This window comes from Megascapheus bottae, chromosome 31 (assembly GCF_031878675.1).
Source record: "Megascapheus bottae isolate mThoBot1 chromosome 31, mThoBot2.hap1, whole genome shotgun sequence".
Taxonomy (NCBI): Eukaryota; Metazoa; Chordata; class Mammalia; order Rodentia; family Geomyidae; genus Megascapheus; species Megascapheus bottae.
Window position 1 is genome coordinate 2,829,963 of NC_143539.1, and position 21,122 is coordinate 2,851,084.

The following is a 21,122-nucleotide window of genomic DNA, read 5'->3' on the forward strand; positions in this document are numbered from 1 at the left end:
GGCTCCGCTGGGCTCAGTGACGCCCGGGGCCGCCTCCTACCTAGGTCCGAACTCTCCTGGCGGGGGTGCGGTCGTGCAATCGGAAGCGGGGCGGATTGCACGCTTCCGACAGCCGCTAGGCGACCGCTGGATCCCGCCCGGTGCATTGCCAGGACACCTCCGGGGTGGCCGCCTGTGGTCCTTGGAGTCCCCTTCCCACGCCAGCCATGCCTTTGAGCCGCTCTCTGTCCATATCCTCCCTGCCGGGACTGGAGGAGTGGGAGAATGAATTCGACTTGGAGAACACGGTGCTCTTCGAGGTGGCCTGGGAGGTGGCCAACAAGGGTGAGCGTGGAGGCCACGAGGAGAGAGGACGGTCGGGAAGGGGGAGGGGCCGGGGGTCCGGAATTCTGACTCCTAGGGACACCGAGCTCCCCAAGGGAATCTTGGGTCTTGGGCAAGACGCCTGTGACTTCTGTGTCCTTCGGGAGGGGCTGGAAAACCCGCCCTAGGGCTTGGAGGGAAGGGGCTGAGAGGCTAGACTTAGCTGGAAGGAGATTCACAGGCCCCGTGCCCCTAGGGAAACAGAATACGAGGAAAAATGTCTAGGTCCTGAAAGGGAGCTTTGAAGAGACCAGAGAGGCTGGGACTGTGGCTTCGTGGTAGAGTGCTTGAAGCCCCAGGTTCGATTCCTCAGTACCACATCAACAAAAAGGCAGAAGTGGGCTTGAACTCAAGGCCAAGGACAGTGCTCAGAACTTGAGTTCAAGCCCCAGGACTGGCTGAGAGAGGCGGGTGGGGGGGGGAGATGGGGAGAGCAGCTCAGAGATCTAGATTCTGAACAGGGAAGGATCTGGGGAGGAGGCGAATGGGACTGCCACAAATCTGGGGGCGGCTAGGGTTTCAGACCTTAGTCTGGAATGTGGGGGACAGTAGCTAGGAGTGGGATGCATGGGTAGTGATGGGCACATCTGAGGACCTACCTGTTTGAATATAAAGACAGAAGGGTCTGAGGGCTGTGGCTCACGCCTGTCCTCCTAGCTACTAAAGAGGCTGAGATCTGAGGATCTCGGTTCAAAGCCAGCCCGGGCACTAAAGTCCCAGCTGTGAGACTTTTATCTCCAGTTAACCACCAGAAAGCCGGAAGTGGCGCTGTGGCTCAAGCGGGAGGGCTGTAGTTTTGAGCTGAAGAGTTCAGGGACAGCGCCCATGCCCAGAGTTCAAGCCCCATCACTGACCCAAAAAAAAAAAAAAAAGAGAACTGGAGACTCTTCTTAGATCTTAGGATAGAAAAGAGCCTGAATGGCTCCTTTTGAAGGAACCCAGAGCCTGAACCATGAGTTCCTAAGAGGAGTCTGAAGCCTCTCTTCCGTGCAGGGCAGATTGGAATGGGGTAGGTTGGGAAGTCCTAAGTTGGGCAGGGGCTGGGCTTTGCTATGGGAGTGGCTGGCAGGGCTGCATTTCTGTGGGCCAGGCCTCTGGGGCCTGAGCTTCTGGGCTGGGAGGAGCTGGATTGTCTCTGTCTCTTATCTTAAGAAGAGCTGAGATCTTAGAGTTTGCTTTACTGGGTTTCTCAATATGATTTGGGCAGGACAGAGCCCCGAGTATGCCCGTGGCCCCAGCTGGGGAGAGGAAACTAAGAAACAAGCTGGCAGAATCCCTAGGATGCTAGAGGGAGGAAATAACAATTTAGGTGGATCCTGACCGCACATTAAAATCCAGCTCCCCAAAACTGAGAAGTCCTGGAATCCAATAATCAGGAATGTCTGTCATCCTTATGCTTCCAGTCCCAAATTCCTTCCCATTTCCCAGGAACCCAGATCCTAGAGCCCCGACCTTCCCTTAGGGAGTCTGCCCCTCAGCCTCCTTTCCCTCCCCATTCAAGTTCCCAGTCCCTGATCCCCTCCTTTGATTCCATCGCGTGGGTTGCCAGGCCTTCTCCCATGCCCCCAGCACCTCCCCCCAGCCCCTCACTCTCTGCCCCATCCCTGGTCCCTGGCCTATGGATCTTGGCTGGGGCCTGTCCTCATGCACTTGGTCCCACAGTGGGTGGCATCTACACGGTGCTGCAGACAAAGGCAAAGGTGACAGGAGATGAGTGGGGCGACAACTACTACCTGGTGGGACCGTACACGGAGCAGGGTGTGAGGACGCAGGTGGAACTGATCGAGCCCCCAACCCCCGCCCTGAAGAGGACGCTGGACTCCATGAATAGCAAAGGCTGCAAGGTGAGGGTGGCCAGCTCAAAGGACAGCATGGCATGGACAGCCACGGGTAACACTGTCTCAGGCAGACCCATGTAGGTGCCTCCCCCCATTTCCTCCTATGGCATAGGCAGTTGTTAATGACTAAGGGATGTATTCAAGATCCACAGACTCCGAGAAAAAGGAAGAGCTAGACAGAGACCTGGCACAGTGGTGTATACCTATAATCCCAGATACTTGAGAGGTAGAGATCAGGAAGTTCTTTGAAGCCAGCCCAGGCAAAAAAACAGCCCCAATCTCAACTACCAAGCTAGGCGTGTATCATCCCAGCCATCAGAAGACCATAGATAGGAAGATCACAGCCCAAGCCGGCCAAGATAAGAAAAAAGAAAATCAAGAAATAACTAAAGCAGAGATGTGGCTCAAGTGATCAGAGCACCTGCTGAGCAAGCACAAAGCCCTGGGTTCAAACCCCAGTCTTCCTTCCCCGTCCTCCCCCTCAAAAAAGAACAAGCTAGACATGAAGCCATTCTGCCAGGTGTGAAGACTTGGATTGAGGCAGGCAACCTGGATCAGGACTCAGATGCTGCAGTTCAAACTCAGCCTCTCTCTGCATGTTGCCTACATGACCTTGGTTCCAGAACATGCCCTTGGCGTCCACTGTGTTGGGGTGCTTGTTGGCTGGGTGGGGTGGGGGTGTAGATGAAGTAGTTAAGAATCAGAATGCGGTGGCACAGTTTTCACATGCAGTTATTTCTCTGATGTGTGTTATTGTCACCCCCCCATCATAATCATTGCTATAAACAGTGGAGCCTGGAGAGAGAAGGCAGGCTCGTCAAAGGAAAGGAATGTACCTCTTTTAGATACAGAACAGAGGCTCCAAATACCTCAGAGAGAAAGATCTAGAAGGAGAAAGAGTATTGATGGAAGGGGTGGGAGAGAGGCAGATGCAGAGCCAAGGAACTCTTACAGACTGAAGAGAGGAGGAGAGACTCTGGGCCCTGCAGGAGGAGACTTAAACAGGGATGGGTAAGCTGTAGATAAATGGTTCCAGCTGGTATCATTCGTTCTTAGCCCCAGTTTAGGGCGGGATCCTGGGAGTCCAATCAGGTGGGATCTTGTCCCTAAGAGACCCCAGGGCAGCTTCGTACCTTCCCCATGACAGCTGCTCCTAAGAATAGCCCCCCAGCTAAAGGGCAGACAACAGCTGGGAGGGGGAGGAGTATTAAGTGAGGTTCTGGCTGGAGAAAGCCAGGTTGGAGTGGAGGATGCTAGAGGTAGTTAGAACTGTGGCAGTGAGCCCAGAACCAAGGCCATAGTCTTGGGAGAAAAGTGGCCAGTGGAGAAACGTGGTAGGGACCAAAATGAGACAGCAAGTCTTAGCTACATGGTACTGGATAGAAAAATGCATATTTGAAGCATAGGAAGAGGATGGGGAGGGTGTCAAAAATCATAGCACAGGCTGTGGGGTGGTAGCTTACACCTGTCAGCCTAGCTTCTTAGGAGACAGAGATCTGAGGATCACAGTTCAAAGCCAGCCCAGCCAGGAAAGTCCATAAGACTCTTATCTCCAATACACTAAGCAAAAAAAAAAAAAAAAAGCCAGAAGTAACAGCAGTAACCCCTGATGGCTATATTGTGAAAGGGATGCTGGGGGAAGGGGAAGAAATAGTCCCAGCACTTGGGAGCCTGAGGCAAGAGGCTTGAGAATTTGAGGTTAACTAGCGTTAAATAGCGAGACCTTGCCAGAGAGACTGAGACAGAGACAGCTCCCAGTGGAAGCAAGGAACAGCAGATAGAAAATGTTACGGTGGTTGCTAAGAGAAGTGTGACAGCAGATCCAGAAATGAGGTGGCAGGCAGAAGGGATGATTAGCAGATTGGCAAAATAAGGCAGTGGGAAAATAAGAAGGTCCTGACATGAGCACTAGACTTCAGGCCCCAAGGCCCCAGGACAAGTGACCTCTCTGAGCTTCTCTGTACCCCCTCCTCCCAGGTGTATTTTGGGCGCTGGCTGATCGAAGGGGGCCCCCTGGTGGTGCTCCTGGATGTGGGTGCCTCTGCCTGGGCCCTGGAGCGCTGGAAAGGAGAGCTCTGGGACACCTGTAATATTGGGGTGCCCTGGTACGACCGTGAAGCCAACGACGCTGTCCTGTTTGGCTTCCTTACCACATGGTTCCTGGGCGAGGTAAGTCCCACCATGACTCCCCTCCCCTCCCCAGCCCCATCTCGCAAGATTGCCGCTTGCGTGCACAGTGATGGTGTGTAGTGGTGCTCGTGAGGTCACCTCTCCCCTGAGTCCCTGTCCACGTGGTCAATTGCTGATTGATTTCCCAGCACATGTTGGAGACACAGTGACCCTGTCCCTGTTGCCCCATAGTTCCTGGCCCAGAGTGAGGACAAGCCCCATGTGGTCGCCCACTTCCACGAGTGGTTGGCAGGCATCGGGCTGTGTCTGTGCCGTGCCCGGCGACTGCCTGTAGCAACCATCTTCACCACACATGCCACGCTACTGGGGAGGTACCTGTGTGCGGGAGCTGTGGATTTCTACAACAACCTGGAGAAGGTGAGTGGTAAGGGCAGGATACCCTGGGGCTGTGGAAACCAAGGTCCCTCAGAAGTCAACCTTTAGTCTTAACCTTCCCAGCACCATGGAGTCTAGACTTCCTGTCTTCTTCCCCATCCTCCTAACTTGACTGCCCCTTCTACATTTCTGCCCAGTTCAACGTGGACAAGGAAGCAGGTGAGAGGCAGATCTATCATCGCTACTGCATGGAGCGTGCAGCAGCCCACTGCGCTCATGTCTTCACTACTGTGTCCCAGATCACTGCCATCGAGGCTCAGCACCTGCTCAAGAGGAAACCAGGTGCGGGCGACTGTGGATGCTAAGGCCAATACCAATTTTAACTCTATAGACAGTGAAAAACTACAACTCCCAGAAGGCCTGGGTGGGAACTCACCTATACATCAGTTGCTCTTGCATTCCAGAATCTGGATGCTAGAGGCTGATGGGAGTTGTAGTTTCTTTGGTTGTTATTTCAGAAATGATAAAATACTAAAGCTAGTGTAGATAGTGGTCTTTTGAAAGGAATATAAGTGTACCCGACTTGATTGAGGAAACAAAAAAAATCAGGTTGGAATTGGGTCTCCTACCATTTTCAGTGCATATAAGGTGAAAACTCAAATTTCCACAAGGCCTTGGGTACCCAACTGCCTATCATCCCAGATCATTGCCCTAGGAGCTGATGGGAGTTGTAGTTTTTCATTGGTAGGCTTTAATTACAATGAAAGAAAGGAAACAGTCCCAGAGGCCTAGAGTATGTCTTAGGAGAAGCAGGGGCTATGTTGGGGATATTTAATCATAAAGAGAAAAAAAGCCCAGCTTTTCCCAGGAGTTGAGGAGACCTGACTGCCTTTGAACATAAGGAAGTAAGACATCTGGGTGGCAGGTAGGTGAGTCATTAGCAAGCTCACAGGAGAGCCATTGAAACCAAAGGTGTAAAGCCCAGGGTCTCCCCTTCATCTAGTCATTCTACCACATGAGACGTTGTTTGCCCTCCCAGACATTGTGACTCCCAATGGACTGAACGTGAAGAAGTTCTCTGCCATGCACGAGTTCCAGAACCTCCATGCGCAGAGCAAAGCTCGGATCCAGGAATTTGTACGGGGCCACTTTTATGGGTATGGTGGCTAAACACTGAGGTCTGAAAGAGAGGAGCAGAGCTCAAACTCTTGGGTCTAAGGGAGGAGGGCTGGAGCCTAGATTGGGGTCTGAGGGAGGAAGAATGGAGTCTGGACTCCAGGGTTTGAATCTTGGGACATCTACCCATTCATCTCTCGGAAATAATGGACTGGCTGATAAAGTAGCCATCCATCAGAGGAGAAAAAAGCCTAACTTCCAGGAGGCCTCATGATGCCTTGCATTGTGTTGTCCCTGCGGTGTCTGGGGTTTATCATTCGGGCTTCACCATGCCGTGTGTCTTCTTTAGGCACCTTGATTTCAACTTGGACAAGACCTTGTATTTCTTCATTGCCGGCCGCTATGAGTTCTCCAACAAGGGGGCTGACGTCTTCCTAGAGGCCTTGGCTCGGCTCAACTATCTGCTCAGAGTGAGGCCTGGGGCAAGGGCAGTCGGGGGCAAAGGGCAGTCAGGAGCCCTGGGAAGAAAGGAGACCCTGGGAGGTGGAGTTAGGAAACCCCATGGTTTGGTGCAGGTTCTATTGCCCTCTGCAGATAGCAGCTCATAGGCCACCCATGGCCCAATACATCAGTCATCTTGACGCGCAGAAGGATAAGGCAGGCAGGAGGGTTGGGAGTTTGATGTCAGCCAGTGCTATACAGGGAGATCTCAATTTTTTTTCTTCTGGTTTTGAGGCTTGAACTCTAAGCCTGCGCACTGTCCTTAAGCTCCTTTTGCTCAAGGCTAGCATTCTACCACTAGAGCTAGAGCACCACTTCCTGCTTTTTCTGTTAATTAATAGGAGGTAAGAGTCTTTTGGACTTTCCTGCTGGGGCTGGCTTAGAACTGTGATCCTCAGATCTCAGCCTCTTGAGTAGCTAGGATTACAGGTGTGAGTGCCTGGCTTTTTTTTTTGTAGAGTTTGGGTTTGCCATCAGCTTTGGGCAACTCAGCGGTGCTGTCTGGAAAAGATGATAGCCTGGGGGAGCCAAGAGTGTGACCTGGTGGTACAGTGCTTGCCTCGCATGCATGAAAACCTGGGCTCGATTCTCCATTACCACCATACATGGAAAAAGCGGGAAGTGGTACTGTGGCTCAAGTGGTAGAGCGCTAGCCTTGAGAAAGCTCAAAGACAGTCCCCAGACTCTGAGTTTAAGCCCAATGACCAACATAAGAAGTAAATATAATGAAAATAACGAACAAAAAGCCAGGCTGGGTGTTGGAGGCATGGCTCAAGGGGGTAGAGTGATAACTAGTGTGAGGAAAGCAGCATATACCAAGTTCGAGTCCTGGTCTTTGATCTAAAAACTGAAAAGAAAAAAGGCAGGTTAGGGGTATGATTCACATGGTAGAACCTCAGCCATACAAACAAGCCAAGAAAGAAAAGCAAGTTCTGAGGTTTAGAGGGACGGCAGTTGACCCCACAATACTCCTTGGAAGAAAGGGACGTGGCTGTGTTCTACTGGTCCTGGTCTGGCAAAAAGGTCCAGAGACCTCCTTATCTTTGCCCAACCTTCTCCTTTTCCTGATTCCAGGTGAATGGCAGTGAGCAGACCGTGGTGGCTTTCTTTATCATGCCAGCTCGGACCAACAACTTCAACGTGGAGACCCTTAAAGGTCAAGCGGTGCGCAAACAGCTCTGGTCAGTAGCTCACATCTGAGACCTAAAATGGGTGCTTCAGGTTTCTCCCAGAATCTGCATGGTCTCTTGCAACATGACTCCCTACCCTATCAGTTCCCAGTGATGTCACTAGATTAATACACCTCCACCTGAGGGGGGGGGCTATGTGGAATCATGGCCTAGAGATAGGTGACTACGTGACCAGAGCTCTGATCTCAAACCTCATGCCAGGAATTGGTAAATCCCCGTTTCCTTCTTTCTCCTAAGTATATGTGGAACAATAGCATTTCAGGTATAGGTAAGAGCAAATGCAAAGGTCCTGGGGTGTTTTTTGTTTTTTTTGCTATGTATGTGGTACCGAGGAATTGAACCCAGGTCTTCATGCATGCTAGGCAAGCACTCTACCACTAGGCCAAACTCCCAGCCCACACCCAGCTTTTTTTTTTTTTTTTTGCCAGTCCTGGGCTTGGGCTCAGGGCCTGAGCACTGTCCTTGGACTTTCTCAAGGCTAGAGCTCTACCACTTGAGCCTCAGCACCACTTCCAGCTGTTTTTCTATGTATGTGGTACCAAGGAATCGAACCCCGGTCTTCGTGCATGCTAGGCAAGCACTCTACCACTAGGCCAAACTCCCGGCCCCATCCTGGGGTGTTTTTGAGGAATGACAAGCATCCCACCATGGCTGAAGTAGCTTATCCAAGGGTGATGAAAGAGAAAATGAGACTAGAGCCATGCAATGATTGTAAGCAGTGGGGCTGTAGCGCACTTCTTTTCCTTGGGTGGGTGGGGGAGGAAGAGGGGTGTGTGTGTATGTGTGTGTATGTTGGTTCTGAAACTTGAATTCTAGGCCTCCCGCTCTCCATTGGCTTTTACGCTCAAGATTAGCACTCTACCACTTGAGCCATAGCTTCATTTATGGCTATTAATTGGAGATGAGACTCATGGACTTTCCTGCATGCGCTGGCTTCCAACTGGAATCCTCAGAGCAGCCTCTTAGGTAGCTAGAATTACAGGTGTGAAGTGCCAGCATCCCCCGCCCCCTTGCTTCTTGTATGTGCCCACATCTTCCTTTCTCAGACTCTGTTTTCTTTTTTTGCCACTCCTGGGGCTTGAACTCAGGGCCTGAGCACTGTCCCTGGGATTTCTCAAGGCTAGAGCTCTACCACTTGAGCCACAGAACCACGTTCAGCTCTTTCTGTGTGTGTGGTACTGAGGGCTTTGTGCATGCTAGGCAGAAGCTCTATCACTAGGCCACACTCCTGCCCCTCTATTTTCTTTGTTAATAAAATGGGTCAAGAGCAGTGGCTCAGGCCTTGTCATCCTAGCTACTCAGGAGGCTGAGAGCTGAGGATCAAAATTCAAAGCCAGCCGGAACACAAGAGAACCTGAGACTCTTATCTCTAATTAACCTCTAGAAAACAGGAAGTGGGACTTGGCTCAAGGGTAGGGTGGCAGCCTTGAGCTGAAGAGCTCAGGGACAACGCCCAGTCCAGAGTTTAAACCCCATGACCTACAAAAAAAAAAAGAAAGAAAGAAAAAGAGAAAGAAAACTAAAGTTCATTGGGCGCCAGAGTGCTTGCCTAGCATGAACGAAGACCCAGCTTTGATTCCTCAGTACCACATACATAGAAAAAGCCAGAAATGGTGCTGTGGCTCAAGTGAAAGAGCTCTAGCCTTGAGAAAGCCCAAGGACAGTGTTCAGGCCCTGAGTTCAAACCCCAGGACTGGCAAAAATAAAAATAAAAGATAAAATAAAATGGGTCCTCCAGGAGCATAAAAACTCCAGCTGACATTTCTAGAAGGCTTGCATTGTGCCAGTGTCTCTCTTGGCCTTCCTGAGTGCCTGCTGCAGGTCTCTGAGATTGATTCTATTTTTATTCTCATGTGGTGGATGACTCACTGAAGTCCAGACGAAAGGCTGCCTGTCCTTGGTTTCCAGCTGATACATGGTGTTGGGACACCCAGCCTTTCAGGGCCTTGGCTACTCTGCTCATGCCTCAGTTTTCCTGCCGCCCTCTAAAGGTGATGATAAAGAGCAGCTGTACATGACATCGTATGTTCTTTCCAGGGACACAGCCAACACTGTGAAGGAGAAATTCGGGAGGAAGCTCTATGAATCCCTGCTGGTGTGAGTACTCACCCCAGCTCTGTACCCTGATGGACCCTAGCCCCTCTCAGCACCCCATTCCCACACACATGCTCCCACCCTCCTTCCAGGGGGAGCCTTCCAGACATGAATAAAATGCTGGACAAGGAAGACTTCACTATCATGAAGAGGGCCATCTTTGCCACACAGGTATGGTTTAGATCCCTTAGCAAAGAGATGGCAGGTACCAATCCCAGAGTCTGCTAGCCTCAGAGACTGCTGGGAGTGTTTTCTTGAGTGATGCTTTCAACTTTAATACCCAAGAGAACTTGGGGCAGGGTCTTTCTTTTTTGTGTGACTTGAAGGTTGCAAGGTCTATTGGGAGTTGTAGTCCCCCTGGGTGGCCTGGTAGATGGACAAAGATTCAAAGGAGTATTGAGTCAACACACTTAGAAAAGGAGAATTTCAATAATCAGATCTGCCTTGGGCTTGCCCAGTAATAACTCTGCCTCTGCTCCCAGAGGCTTCTGGGAATAGTAGTTTTCTTGAGCCTCTTCGGGAATGGAGCCAAGTAAGCTAACACACCTAGCATTCCCTGGTAAACCGCGAAAACTCAGCAGCCAGTTTTCTATCCCATTAATTGTCCCTTAGTTCATCAGTATTGGGAGTTATAGCTTCTTTGATTCTTGAGGTTGATGAAATTACGGGGCTAAGAAACGAACTGGGTAGCTACAAAATGAGAACTACAACTCCCAGCAACCCCCTTGGCTTTCTTTGGGCTCCCTTTCCTCAAAGGCTTCTGTGTATTGGTGTTCTTCATTGTTTGGGAGGGTCTGGAGAATTTGGTACCTGTGACTGGAATCACTGAGCCTGAAGAGTGGCCATTTATCAGCCAAGGTACACAAAGAAGTCTGATTTGGTTAATACTCATTTTCAAAGTCTCTTAAGACAGTCAGCTTTACTCATGAGCTATGTAAACGTAGGGTTGCTGGGAATTGTAGTTTCTTAGGCTTCTGGCATTATCTTTAATGAACAATAATACCATTGTTGCAGAACCATCCCTTCTAGCAGCCTCTGGGAATTCTGTTGCTTTAGTTTTATCTTGCTGCTGTGACAAATGGTATTTCTTTGAGTTGGGATGGAGGCAAGGTCATAAGAAAATGACAACTCTCAGCAGCTCCTGGAGCTTTCTATCATGTGGGCAATATCTGCCTCTGTGGAGTGGGTAATTTAGAAATTCCTTGCAGTTCTTTTAATACCAAAGTCACAAGTACAGGACAATATCGTGATACATCCCAAAATATCATGGGGCATCTCTTCATAGACTTTGCCTCAAAGATAGCTGGGAATTATAATTCTTTTAGGCCCATGATGCAACCAAGTAGGAACTTTATAACTCATGGTACTCTTCTCCATAGCCTGGTGGGAATTATGCTTTTCTTGGACCCTTGTGTTAGCATGGCCCCATAGGGGAAGCAGAAACAACGCTGTCCCTTCCTTGACCCCGACCCCTTTGTGGCCTCTACAGCGGCAATCTTTCCCGCCTGTATGCACCCATAACATGCTAGATGACTCATCGGACCCCATCCTGACCACCATCCGTCGAATCGGCCTCTTCAACAGTAGTGCAGACAGGGTCAAGGTACTGGGGACTGGCCAGCTGTGGGGTGGGTGGGGCTTGCCAGGGGGTGGGGTCACACCTGCTCATCACTCTCCCTATCCTTCTAGTTTATCAAAGGCCTTGCTGTATGTAGAAAGTTCCCTGGTTTCTGAGTCACACAGAACTGAGTTGTATCTCTCTCTCTCTCTCATCACTCCACCTATATGTGGTTTGACTTTAGATCTGTCTCTGGGCCACGCTGGTTTCTCAGGCTATGGTTACAATAAGGTGCTTGGATTAAGTCCTGCTTTTTCACTGCCAGGTGATTTTCCACCCCGAGTTCCTCTCCTCCACCAGCCCTCTGCTCCCTGTGGACTATGAAGAGTTTGTCCGTGGCTGCCACCTTGGGGTTTTCCCATCCTACTACGAACCTTGGGGTTACACACCAGGTAAGTAGAGCAGGTGGTGGTGAGCCTGTGTCTCCAGGGCCCTTCAACTTCACCTTCCTCTTTCTTCATCAGTCATGGGGCTTGAACTCAGGCCCCAGGTACTGTCCTTAAGCTCTTTTGCTCAAGGCTAGTGCATTCCACTTTGAGCCACTTCCAGTTCTATGGTGGATGGTTGGAGGTAGGAGTCTCAGGACTTTCCTACCCAGGCTGGCGTTGGACCATGATCTTCAGTAATCATTGTCCTGAGTAGCTAGGATTATAGGTGTGAGCCACCAGTGCCTGCCTGCCTCTTAATGGCTTTTTTTTTTTTTTGTCAGGCAATGTCTCTGAGCTCCTCAGTTTAAGGCTACTGTCCTATCCCTTGAGCCACAATACCACTTCTGGTTTTCTAGTGGTTCATTGGAAATAAGAATCTCATGGACTTTGGTGCCCAGGCTGGCTTTGAACCTCTGTCCTCAGATATCAGCCTCCTGAGTAGCTAGGATTACAGGTGTGAGCCACCACACCCCATGGCTGTTTTGTTTTTTCTTTTGCATCCCTGCTTGAATGGAACCCCAGGCCTGGTACATGCTAGCCAAATGCTTTTCCACCTCAGCTACAGCCTGTTTCTCTTTTTGTTCATTTTTGTTTTTAAGACAGGGTCTTGCTAACTTGGCCCAAGCTAGCTTGGCACCTGTGTTCCTCCTGCCTCTGTCTCCTAAGTAGCTGGGATTGCAGGTGGGCGTCACCATACCCTGCCTTCTAGCTCTTTAGCCCCATGGTCTGAGTTGGAACTGCTTATTTACAGCCCTCCCTGATGCTGAGCACTTTGCTGTGATCCTTCAAACCCACAAACACATCCCTTCTTGCCGCTTCATTGTTTTCTTCATTTTGAGGGGTAGGATGCTGGGGAGCAAATGTAGGGTCTTGGCAGAGAATGTAGCTCAGTGGTAGAGTGCTACCTAGCAATCATAAAGCTTGGACTTCAGTCCTTGTACTACCGAAAATATATAATAAAGCTAAGTGTGGATGTCTTATGCCTGTAATCTGAGCTAGTCAGGAGGTTGAGATCTGTGGACCATATTTTGAAATCTGCAGGCAGAAAAGTCTCCAATTAACCACCCAAAATCCATAACCGAAAGTATGGCTCAAGTGGTAGAGTGCCAGCCTTGTGGGAAAAAAAAAAAAAAAAAGGTGAAAATATGAGACTCTGAGTTCAGGTCCTAATACAGGTACCAAAAAGTAAACAAACAGTCTGGGAATTTGGCATAGTGGTAGAGTGCTTGCTTAGTATGCTTGAAGACCTAGGTTCGATTACTGGGCACCACATACATAGAAAAGCGGGAAGTGGTGCTGTGGCTCAAGTGATAAAGCTCTAGCCTTGAGAAAGTCCAAGGACAGTGCTCAGGCCCTGAGTTCAGTCCCCAGGATTGGCAAAAAAAAAAAAAAAAAAGTAAACAAACAAGCATAAAATGCCACAAGATTGTGAGAACTAAGTAAAAGTGTGCATGTGTGCATCCTCATCATCCAATTAGCAACTCCTACCCATTCTTAGCCCTTAGGGCAGGTGAGTTCCTTTTTCTGACAATTCCTTTCTGCTTTGGGAAATTGCATGTTGCCTAATGGGAGCTCGGTGATTGGTTGTCTGGCCAGTAGGTGGCGATGTTGAGGCTTTGTGGCCATTCAGGCTGCAGGAATGTAAAAGCGGGAAATGAATGAATACTAAGCTGGCCTTTCTCTGGCCTTCCCACAGCTGAGTGCACTGTCATGGGGATCCCCAGCATATCCACCAATCTCTCCGGTTTTGGCTGCTTCATGGAAGAGCACATCGCAGACCCCTCAGCCTACGGTCAGTGCCTTTAGGGGTTCACTAAGAACTGGTACAACACCATCTTGAGCCAGGAGAAATGTGCACTCTTAGGTCCCTGGAGGGGAGCTAAAGCGTCCTGTTGTCACAGAGTCCTTGCAAGAATGAAAACCTCTCCAGACAATTGCTGACCTCCCCCCTTTCTCTCCCTCGTGGTCCTGGCCTCTACATTGCAGGCATCTACATTCTGGACCGGCGTTTCCGCAGCCTGGATGATTCCTGCTCCCAGCTCACGTCCTTCCTCTACAGCTTCTGCCAGCAGAGCAGGCGACAGCGCATCATCCAGAGAAACCGCACCGAGCGCCTCTCAGACCTTCTGGATTGGAAATATCTAGGCAGGGTATGACCCTCTCCCTTTCTCTCAGCTGCCTCTAGTTCTGGTTCTGGAACCTCACGAGGCTGGGGCACATGACAGAATCTTAAAAGAACAATGGCTATGCTTTTTCAGAAATTGATTTCTGCCGAGACTGATGGGGCATTTCTGTAACCCCAGCATTTGGGAGGACTGAGGCAAGAGGAACAAGAATTTGAGGCCAGCCTGGGCTGCATGAGGGAGACATTGTTTCAAAAACAAGCTGGGGGTGGCTCACACCTGAAATCCTAGCTACTGTGGATGTTGAGATCTGAAGATCCTGATTCAAAGCCAGCCCAAGCAGGAAAGTAGGGCCAGAAACATGGCCTAGTGGTAGAGTGCTTGCCTAGCATGCACAAAGACCCGGGTTCCATTCTTCAGTACCATATACACAGAAAAAAAGCCAGAAGTGGTGCTGTGGCTCAAGTGGGAGAGTTCTAGCCTTGAGGAATGAATGCCCAAGAACAGTGCTCAGGCCCTGAGTCCAATTTCCAGAACTGGCAAAAAAGAAGAAGAAGAAAAGAAAAAAGAAAAAGTGGAAAGTGGTGCAATGGCTCAATTGGTAGAGCCTTGAGCAAAAATGCTAAGGGACAGTGCTTTGTCCCTGAGCTCAATCGCAATACACATACAGTACAGTACACACACACACACACACACACACACACACATACACACACATCTCCAGGGAGAACTTTGGTTTGGTTGATCTCATTTGCATAAGTGTGTGTGTCCCTAAAGCCTGGCCTGACTTGGGAACTGGGTCCCTACTAGGTAGGTGTGGTTTAGGAATTGTCCAATGACAGCTCGACCCACCCACATCGGAGATGGAGCCATGAAGTCGGGTATTTGAATAGGGGAAACTGGAGGGTATGGCTGAAGGTGCTCATTTGCATTAAGAGGTGTGGCCAGGATCTGACACTTGTGATTGGGCAGGGGGTGGGGCCGGGCAGGCTTTGACTCCTCCCCTCTCCCCCCCCTTAGTACTACATGTCTGCGCGCCACATGGCGCTGGCCAAGGCTTTCCCTGATCACTTCACCTATGAGCCCCACGAGGCAGAAGCGGTGAGTGGACCTGAGATCTCGGCTGGGCAGGAATTTGGGGCTCTCTTCGGGGCGCCATCGGGGAGGCTGGATGCAGCTTTCAGGATTGTTCACTCTGATTTGTGTCCGGCCCCCTCCGCCTGGCGGGGGATGCAGGCCCAGGGGTACCGCTACCCACGGCCGGCCTCGGTGCCCCCATCGCCCTCGCTGTCACGGCATTCGAGCCCGCACCACAGTGAAGACGAGGACGAGCCTCGGGATGGGCCCCTGGAAGATGGCGAGCGTTACAACGAAGAGGAGGAGGCCGCCAAGGACCGGAGGAACATCCGCGCGCCCGAGTGGCCGCGCCGCAGCTCCTGCGCCTCGTCCACGGGCGCCAGCAAGCGCAGCAACTCCGTGGACACGGCGCCCTCCAGTCTGGTCAGCACGCCCAGTGAGCCCCTCAGCCCGGCCAGCTCCCTGGGCGAGGAGCGTAACTAACCCCCCCCCCCCCCCGCACCCCTACCTGTCCATGTCCCTTCTCTAGAGGGTGCATGCGCGGGGAGCCCCACTCTGGAACCCCACTCTGGGTGTAGGTCCACACCCGACCCAGTCCCTTCTGCCATACACTCCAGCCCCTCCACCTCCACGCTTGGGAATCCCCACAGTCCGCAACGCTGTGCCTTTCTTGGACTTCAGAATGTATTTATCTGTGCCCTGGGTTCGTCGTCCCCTCCTGTCCCCCTGTCCGTCCGTCCCCATCTCCCCCTCACACACTCCCTCCCCCAGGCTTGGCCTGGATCCTACTCACACTGCCAGGAATCTGCCTTTTTTTTTTTTTTTTTTCCTGCCTGGTGGCCACAGTGCTTAGTAAAACGTGACCCGTGGCTTTCCAGGCTGGGGCTCCTAGAGCCCTTTTGTGGCTTGCAAACTCCACAGCATACAGCGTGTGCAGGGCTCAGGGCCTGCCCTGGGGACCACCAGGATTTGGGAACCATCCCTTCCTGGAATAACTCCAGAGCTAGAACTTTTCAGGGACTTAAAGGAATGCAGGTGGTTTTCCATTTCAACTCAGAACTCAAGCTCCCAGAGCAGACCTTGGGATGGGCCCTCCTTACAGGGGTCCAGGACTTTTAAGTCTTGTTCTTCTCCCCAATGTTTTATCCAAGTTCCAAGCTGGGGGGGGGAGTGTGGCCAAATCACATGGCTCCCCCATTCTTTTTTTTTTGGTCAGTCCTGGGGCTTGAACTCAGGGTCTGAGCACTGTCCTTGGACTTTTTCAAGGCTAGAGCTCTACCACTTAAGCCATAACACCATTTTCGGCTTTTTCTATGTATATGGTACCGAGGAATTCAACCCAGGTCTTCATGCATGCTAGGCAAGCACTCTTACAGCTAGGCCAAACTCCAGGCCCCCCCATTCTTTCTGTACAGCATATGGTCTTGGTGTAGACATACTTCTGGCATTTTCTGGACCAGATTCTACTCTTCTGAGTCTGACTCTCCTTGTGTCTTGAGAGTCTTTTTGTACCCACCAGAGCCTCCTGCTGAAGACAAAACTGGCTGCCTAGCCCTATTTCTGACCTCTCAACCCACTATGAAACCACTGGGTCCTCCATCCAGCTGTTGGATCTGAAACCTTACCACTGTGCGGCCACCGGTTCCCTTTCCCCTGACCTTGAACTGAGTCTACTGGGTTGTTGAAACCCCACAATTACCTCAAATCTTTTCCATCCCCCCAGCTTCCAGCTTCCATGAAAGGGAGGGGCTCCCTCACGTGTGCTGTGCTATCTGAAGAAATGCTTGGTTTGCTATTGGGAGGGGAGAGGCAGAGCCATATAATTTGTGTCCAGAGATGGAAAAAAAATACATCTATATTTAGAATGCCAAGTGTGGTTGGATATGAACACTTGGTGGGCCTCACTTCTGGTTCCCCCGATGCTCAGGGTTTGAATCTCTGCCTTGGTTTCCTCCCTGGTCGCTTATCTGTTGTCCTCAAGAAAGTTGGATTCTGCTGCAAGATTCCTTGTCATTGAAGTCAGGTCCCTGTTCCTTAGTTGGGACTTGGGTTGCAAGTATCAGAAATTCAGTTTGAGTGATGTTTGTCATAAAGAGAAGATCCAAAGGGCAGTCACATGCCTGGGAAATTATTTAAGTAGGTAAATGCAGTTCCTTGGTAATAATTTGCCATATGCAAACAAAGGGAAAATTGTCGCCTCCCATAAAGTGGGGAGAAGGGTCAAAAGTGACGCAGCAGTTTTACAGTAGGCCTTGTGGGTGTATTCAGTTCCTATTTGGAAGTCTGGCCCCAAGTTTCGCATCCTGCTTCTGTGCCTGGTCCTGGCTCAGCATCCTGTGACCCTCGTGGCTCAGATCCATATGACCATTATATTTCTAGCACTGAAATTGCACTGGTTTGGGCTAGTATCTCTCCAGCCTCACATAACCAAGTTTCCGAGCGAATTACGGGCAAGTGTGGAAGCTAGTTGCCACAAGATTTACTTGTTTTGTCTGCTTGGCCTTGTGCTTAGCCTCATAATTACTTGAGCAGGGCTATTTAAGAGGGTTGGATGGTGGTCCAAGGCCACTTAATTCAATCCCCAAAACTTTGTGCTCTTTGGGTGTGAACTCTGAACCTGGACACCATCCCTGAGATAGTATTTTTGCTCAAGGTTAGTGCTCTATCACTTAAACCACAACTCTTATTTCCAGCTTTTTGGTGATAAACTGCAGATGAGAATCTCATGCTTGCTTGGAACGGGGATCCTCCAGTCTCAGCCCACTGAAGACAGACTGAGCCAGTACCAGTCCCACTTTTATTTTTTAATTTAATTTTATTTATTATTATTTTTTTTGCCAGTCCTGGGCTTGAGCTCAGGGCCTGAGCACTGTCCTTGGACTTTCTCAAGGCTAGAGCTGTACCACTTGAGCCTCAGCACCACTTCCAGCTTTTTTTTCTATGTATGTGGTGCTAAGGAATCGAACCCGGGTCTTCATGCCTGCTAGGCAAGCACTTTAACCACTAGGCCAAACTCCCGGCCCCTAATTTTAATTTCTTTTGCCAGTCCTGGGCTTGGGCTCAGGGCCTGTGTACTGTCCTTGGATTTACTCAAGGTTTGAGCCACTTTCTGGCTTTTTTTTCTATGTGTATGGAACTGAGGAATGCTAGGCAAGCACTCTACCACTAGGCCAAACTCCCAGCCCTATTTTATTTTTGCAGCAGGTTTTTGAGCTTGTCTGGTAGGCATTCTACCAAGTTCCTAGCCACCCTTCAGACCATTTCAGGTTTCTTAGATCTAGCAGATTTTGCAGCCACTCAGGTCTGGCTGCATTAAGACTATACCCTAACCTGGGTCTACACTTAACCAGCAGGCAAGGAGAGAAATCTCAGCAACACACCTCACAATAGGCCACTCCTGTAGAATAGGGGGGGAAAAATAAGACTAAATTGTCTTTCTCTGTCACGATCTACAACTCACCCCCCCACACACACACACACTCCCCAGAGGGGCTTCCTCTTTCCATCCGGTACCCTCAACAAACACAGAGCCATCAGCTGCTGCAAAAAGCTTTATTTCATTTGGTCCATGGCTTGGAAAGGGCTACAGGGTGTTTAGTTAGGAAGTTGCCCAGTGGCTAGAGGGAGAAGCTCAGGTGAAAACCCTGATGTCAGGCGATGCAGAAATGGCCCTCAAAGGCTGCTGGACTCTGGGATCTTTTAGTCGTGCTTGAGGGTGAGACGTTCGAAGAGATACTCGCCCAGCCCAGCCTGAGGAGCAGCCAGCCTGCGGAGGTTAGTTAGATGGTCGCCCAGCTTCTTGATAAGCTTCACCTCTTCATCCAGGAAGTGGTTCTCCAGGAAGTCACAGAGCTGAAAAGGGAGAGCAGAAATTAGGAATTACAGTCCCTGCAAAAGGAGGCAACAGAGCTACGTCTTGTCGACAAGGGACAGGAAATAGATCAAGCTGTAGAACTGCCTGAGCAAGTGGGGGAACTCACATGGGGATCCGAGCGGGAAGAACCCAAGGCATGAAGGTCCAAAATGGCTTGGTTCAGGTTCTTCTCCAAGGCCAGGGCGGCTTCCATGGCTTCCAAGGTTTTACCCCACTCATCTTGAGGAGGTTTCTAGATAAGAGGTAGAAAAGTGGCTCAGAACCGGGCAGCAGTCCTCAACAGTCCGAAAACAACAATCCCCAGAAGTCCCCGCGGCACCTCGCGGGTTTAAAAACCATGCTCCCCGCGCGCAAGGCCTGCTGGGAAGTATGGTCCGCTACCCAGCCGCATTTACCTGCACATCCTGGAACAGCGCGCGGCCGCCACGCTGGTTCTGCATCTTCAGGAGACGGTGGGCGCCCTCACGCTTCTCCTCCGCCAACTCGCGGAAGAAGTGGCCCACGCCATCCAGAGCCACATCGTCGCGATCGAAATAGTAGCCCTGAGGGGAGAAATGGAGGCAACAAAGGTTAGTGGGAGGGCGGAGACGCCAGGCGCGTCGACTCCACCCTCGGTTACCCCACCAAACAAAGAAGTCCCGCGCATGCGCGCAGGCCCGGAGATCGCAGTTTGAGGAAACTGGGCCCAGGGCTGGGGCGGGGTGTGTGTGGAGGGGTGCGTACTTACCAGAGAGAGGTAGGTGTAGGAGGCCCGCAAATGCAAGTTGACCAGGCGGTTGACAGCAGCCTCCACCTCGGTGGAATAATTCTGACGAATCTGGGAGGTCATGGCTAGTCGTCGGTGTAGAGCTCACCACACACACACACACCAAGAAGGCGTTGGTTGGTCCTGGGAGCAGGCGGCGGGCGAGATAAGGTTGTGAGTGGAGAGGAGATCCGAAGGTAGTCGCTGGCGGGAAAGAGGAGTCCCCGGGTCTGTTCCGTCCAAACACTGTTGAAGCAAGAGACAGATCCGCGGGACTGGCGCGCGCTGCTGGAGGGGGGGCGGCCTGGGCGGCTCCTTTTGTAGCGCTCGGCTCGCCGAGGGCGGGGCGTTCGGGGCGCGCCTTCAGCCAATCAGCGCCGGAGGGAGACGGGACTGAAGGCTACGCTGGACCAATCGCGTGCGGAGGGGCGTCTCCGCACACACCCCTCCTCCACGTAGGCAATCACGCGCTCCAGCGCGAGGTGGTTGTGAAAGGAGGATTTGGAGTGGGGGGGGTGGCGGGGGAGGGATGGGGTTTTGAGGGGGGGTCTCGATCTGTGGAGTCACTGGGTGAGGTTGGGGGTGCTCTGTGGTCTGACGGCCTCTAGAAAGCCCGTAGGCTTCTGCAGTGGGTTTTGAAACCCTAGCCCTTTCTGGAAGGCGTCCAGGATCTGAGCGAGGGGGTACCTCAGAGGAACCAAGGGTATTTCTAGTTGGGGGGCGGAGGGGGGCGGAGGGGGTGGTTTGCTTTGGACTTTTGGAGATCTCTGAGGAAAGGTGGAGGGATCCTGGAGCTCCAGGCTGGGGGTGTAACAAAGGGAAGGTCTCTAGGCCTCTTAGGGAATCCTAGCCTGAACAGTTTCGGCTGTCGGGGGCAGGTGTGTGGAATTCTGGAAAGCCCGTCGGCGCCCGGCGTTTCCCGGAGCTGTCTAGGAAACTTGTGCTTTTCTGGGAGCAGGGAGTTTAAGGGACAGAAAAGGACTGGTTGCTTTTTCTAGGGGCTGCTTGCCCCAATCCTCCCCTTCCCTCCCCCGGGCTCTGCGTCCTGCTGCACGAACAAGACCTGTCGTGAATCACAAGAACAGTGTCAGTGTGCCAGGTCCCAGGTGCTGTCTGGGAGACCAGGCTGGCCCAGTGCTGCATCTTGACCCCATGATCTTGGCAGGAAGGAGGACAAAGGCAGGGGGACTAGAATTTACCCCCACTTTTTATACCCCAGTGGAGGCAGCCTGGCCAACAGAAGCCCCTAATGGGTGGTTGACTAGCAGTTGAGGCCACTGGGCCCAGGACCCTGGTGCCGACTGGCGGGTCCCCGGATGTGCGCCCCCTCCCCCCGTATCTGGGGTCCTAGGGGCTGTCTGGGCGCCTGGCCAGGCATCCTGGTGCTGAGTCACGGTGAGTTCAGTACAGGATGGGTGGAGGCGGGGCCGCCCGCTGACCTCACCCCGGGGGATGAAGGAGCCTGGGGTCCCCCCACACCCTGACTTCTTCCTGGAGTGTGCGCCCCGGTGGAACCCGCGTTGCGGGGCGGGGTGGTGGTGGTGGTGGTGCATCGATCCCCTTGTTTTACTTCCTTGGTTCCCGGATGCTTTCTTTCCCGGGTATCGCTTGCGGGCATAGGGGCCCCTCTCTGTGGGTGGTGGCTGTCTA

At 51.7% G+C, this 21,122-nt stretch overlaps 3 protein-coding genes across 3 annotated transcripts in view; 2 read left to right on the forward strand and 1 right to left on the reverse strand.

Annotated features, from left to right (window-relative positions):
• Positions 1–38: 38 nt before the first annotated feature.
• On the forward strand, positions 39–15,555 carry Gys1 (glycogen synthase 1). The gene is made up of 16 exons (XM_090322341.1): positions 39–324; positions 2,026–2,207; positions 4,179–4,370; positions 4,563–4,748; positions 4,904–5,048; positions 5,746–5,863; positions 6,172–6,292; positions 7,398–7,504; positions 9,551–9,610; positions 9,700–9,778; positions 11,097–11,210; positions 11,491–11,617; positions 13,350–13,445; positions 13,640–13,803; positions 14,797–14,877; positions 15,013–15,555. The coding sequence occupies exons 1-16, from the start codon at positions 207–209 to the stop codon at positions 15,334–15,336; spliced, it is 2,214 nt and encodes a 737-aa protein (XP_090178467.1). The 5' UTR covers positions 39–206; the 3' UTR covers positions 15,337–15,555.
• A 2,836-nt stretch (positions 15,556–18,391) lies between these two features.
• Ftl (ferritin light chain) lies at positions 18,392–19,768 on the reverse strand. Its single transcript, XM_090322474.1, has 4 exons — positions 19,455–19,768; positions 19,123–19,269; positions 18,834–18,959; positions 18,392–18,705 (listed from the first exon to the last, which is right to left on the reverse strand). The coding sequence occupies exons 1-4, from the start codon at positions 19,554–19,556 to the stop codon at positions 18,553–18,555; spliced, it is 528 nt and encodes a 175-aa protein (XP_090178600.1). The 5' UTR covers positions 19,557–19,768; the 3' UTR covers positions 18,392–18,552.
• Positions 19,208–21,122, forward strand: part of Tulp2 (TUB like protein 2) — a 42,915-nt gene continuing 41,000 nt past the window's right edge. Inside the window, exon 1 of the mRNA XM_090322378.1 lies at positions 19,208–19,296. The gene's annotated coding sequence lies outside the window, so the exon portion shown is untranslated. The remainder of the gene's footprint in view (positions 19,297–21,122) is intronic.

Excerpts from the sequence above, each read along its gene's own strand:
- Gys1 (XM_090322341.1), top strand. The coding sequence starts at position 207 with ATGCCTTTGAGCCGCTCTCTGTCCATATCCTCCCTGCCGGGACTGGAG. Across the intron at positions 11,618-13,349 it reads ACCTTGGGGTTACACACCAG|CTGAGTGCACTGTCATGGGG; the intron begins GTAAGTAGAGCA and ends GCCTTCCCACAG. Across the intron at positions 14,878-15,012 it reads AGCCCCACGAGGCAGAAGCG|GCCCAGGGGTACCGCTACCC; the intron begins GTGAGTGGACCT and ends CGGGGGATGCAG.
- Ftl (XM_090322474.1), bottom strand. The coding sequence starts at position 19,556 with ATGACCTCCCAGATTCGTCAGAATTATTCCACCGAGGTGGAGGCTGCT. Across the intron at positions 19,270-19,454 it reads CCTACACCTACCTCTCTCTG|GGCTACTATTTCGATCGCGA; the intron begins GTAAGTACGCAC and ends TTCTCCCCTCAG. Across the intron at positions 18,706-18,833 it reads CTTCCCGCTCGGATCCCCAT|CTCTGTGACTTCCTGGAGAA; the intron begins GTGAGTTCCCCC and ends CTCCCTTTTCAG.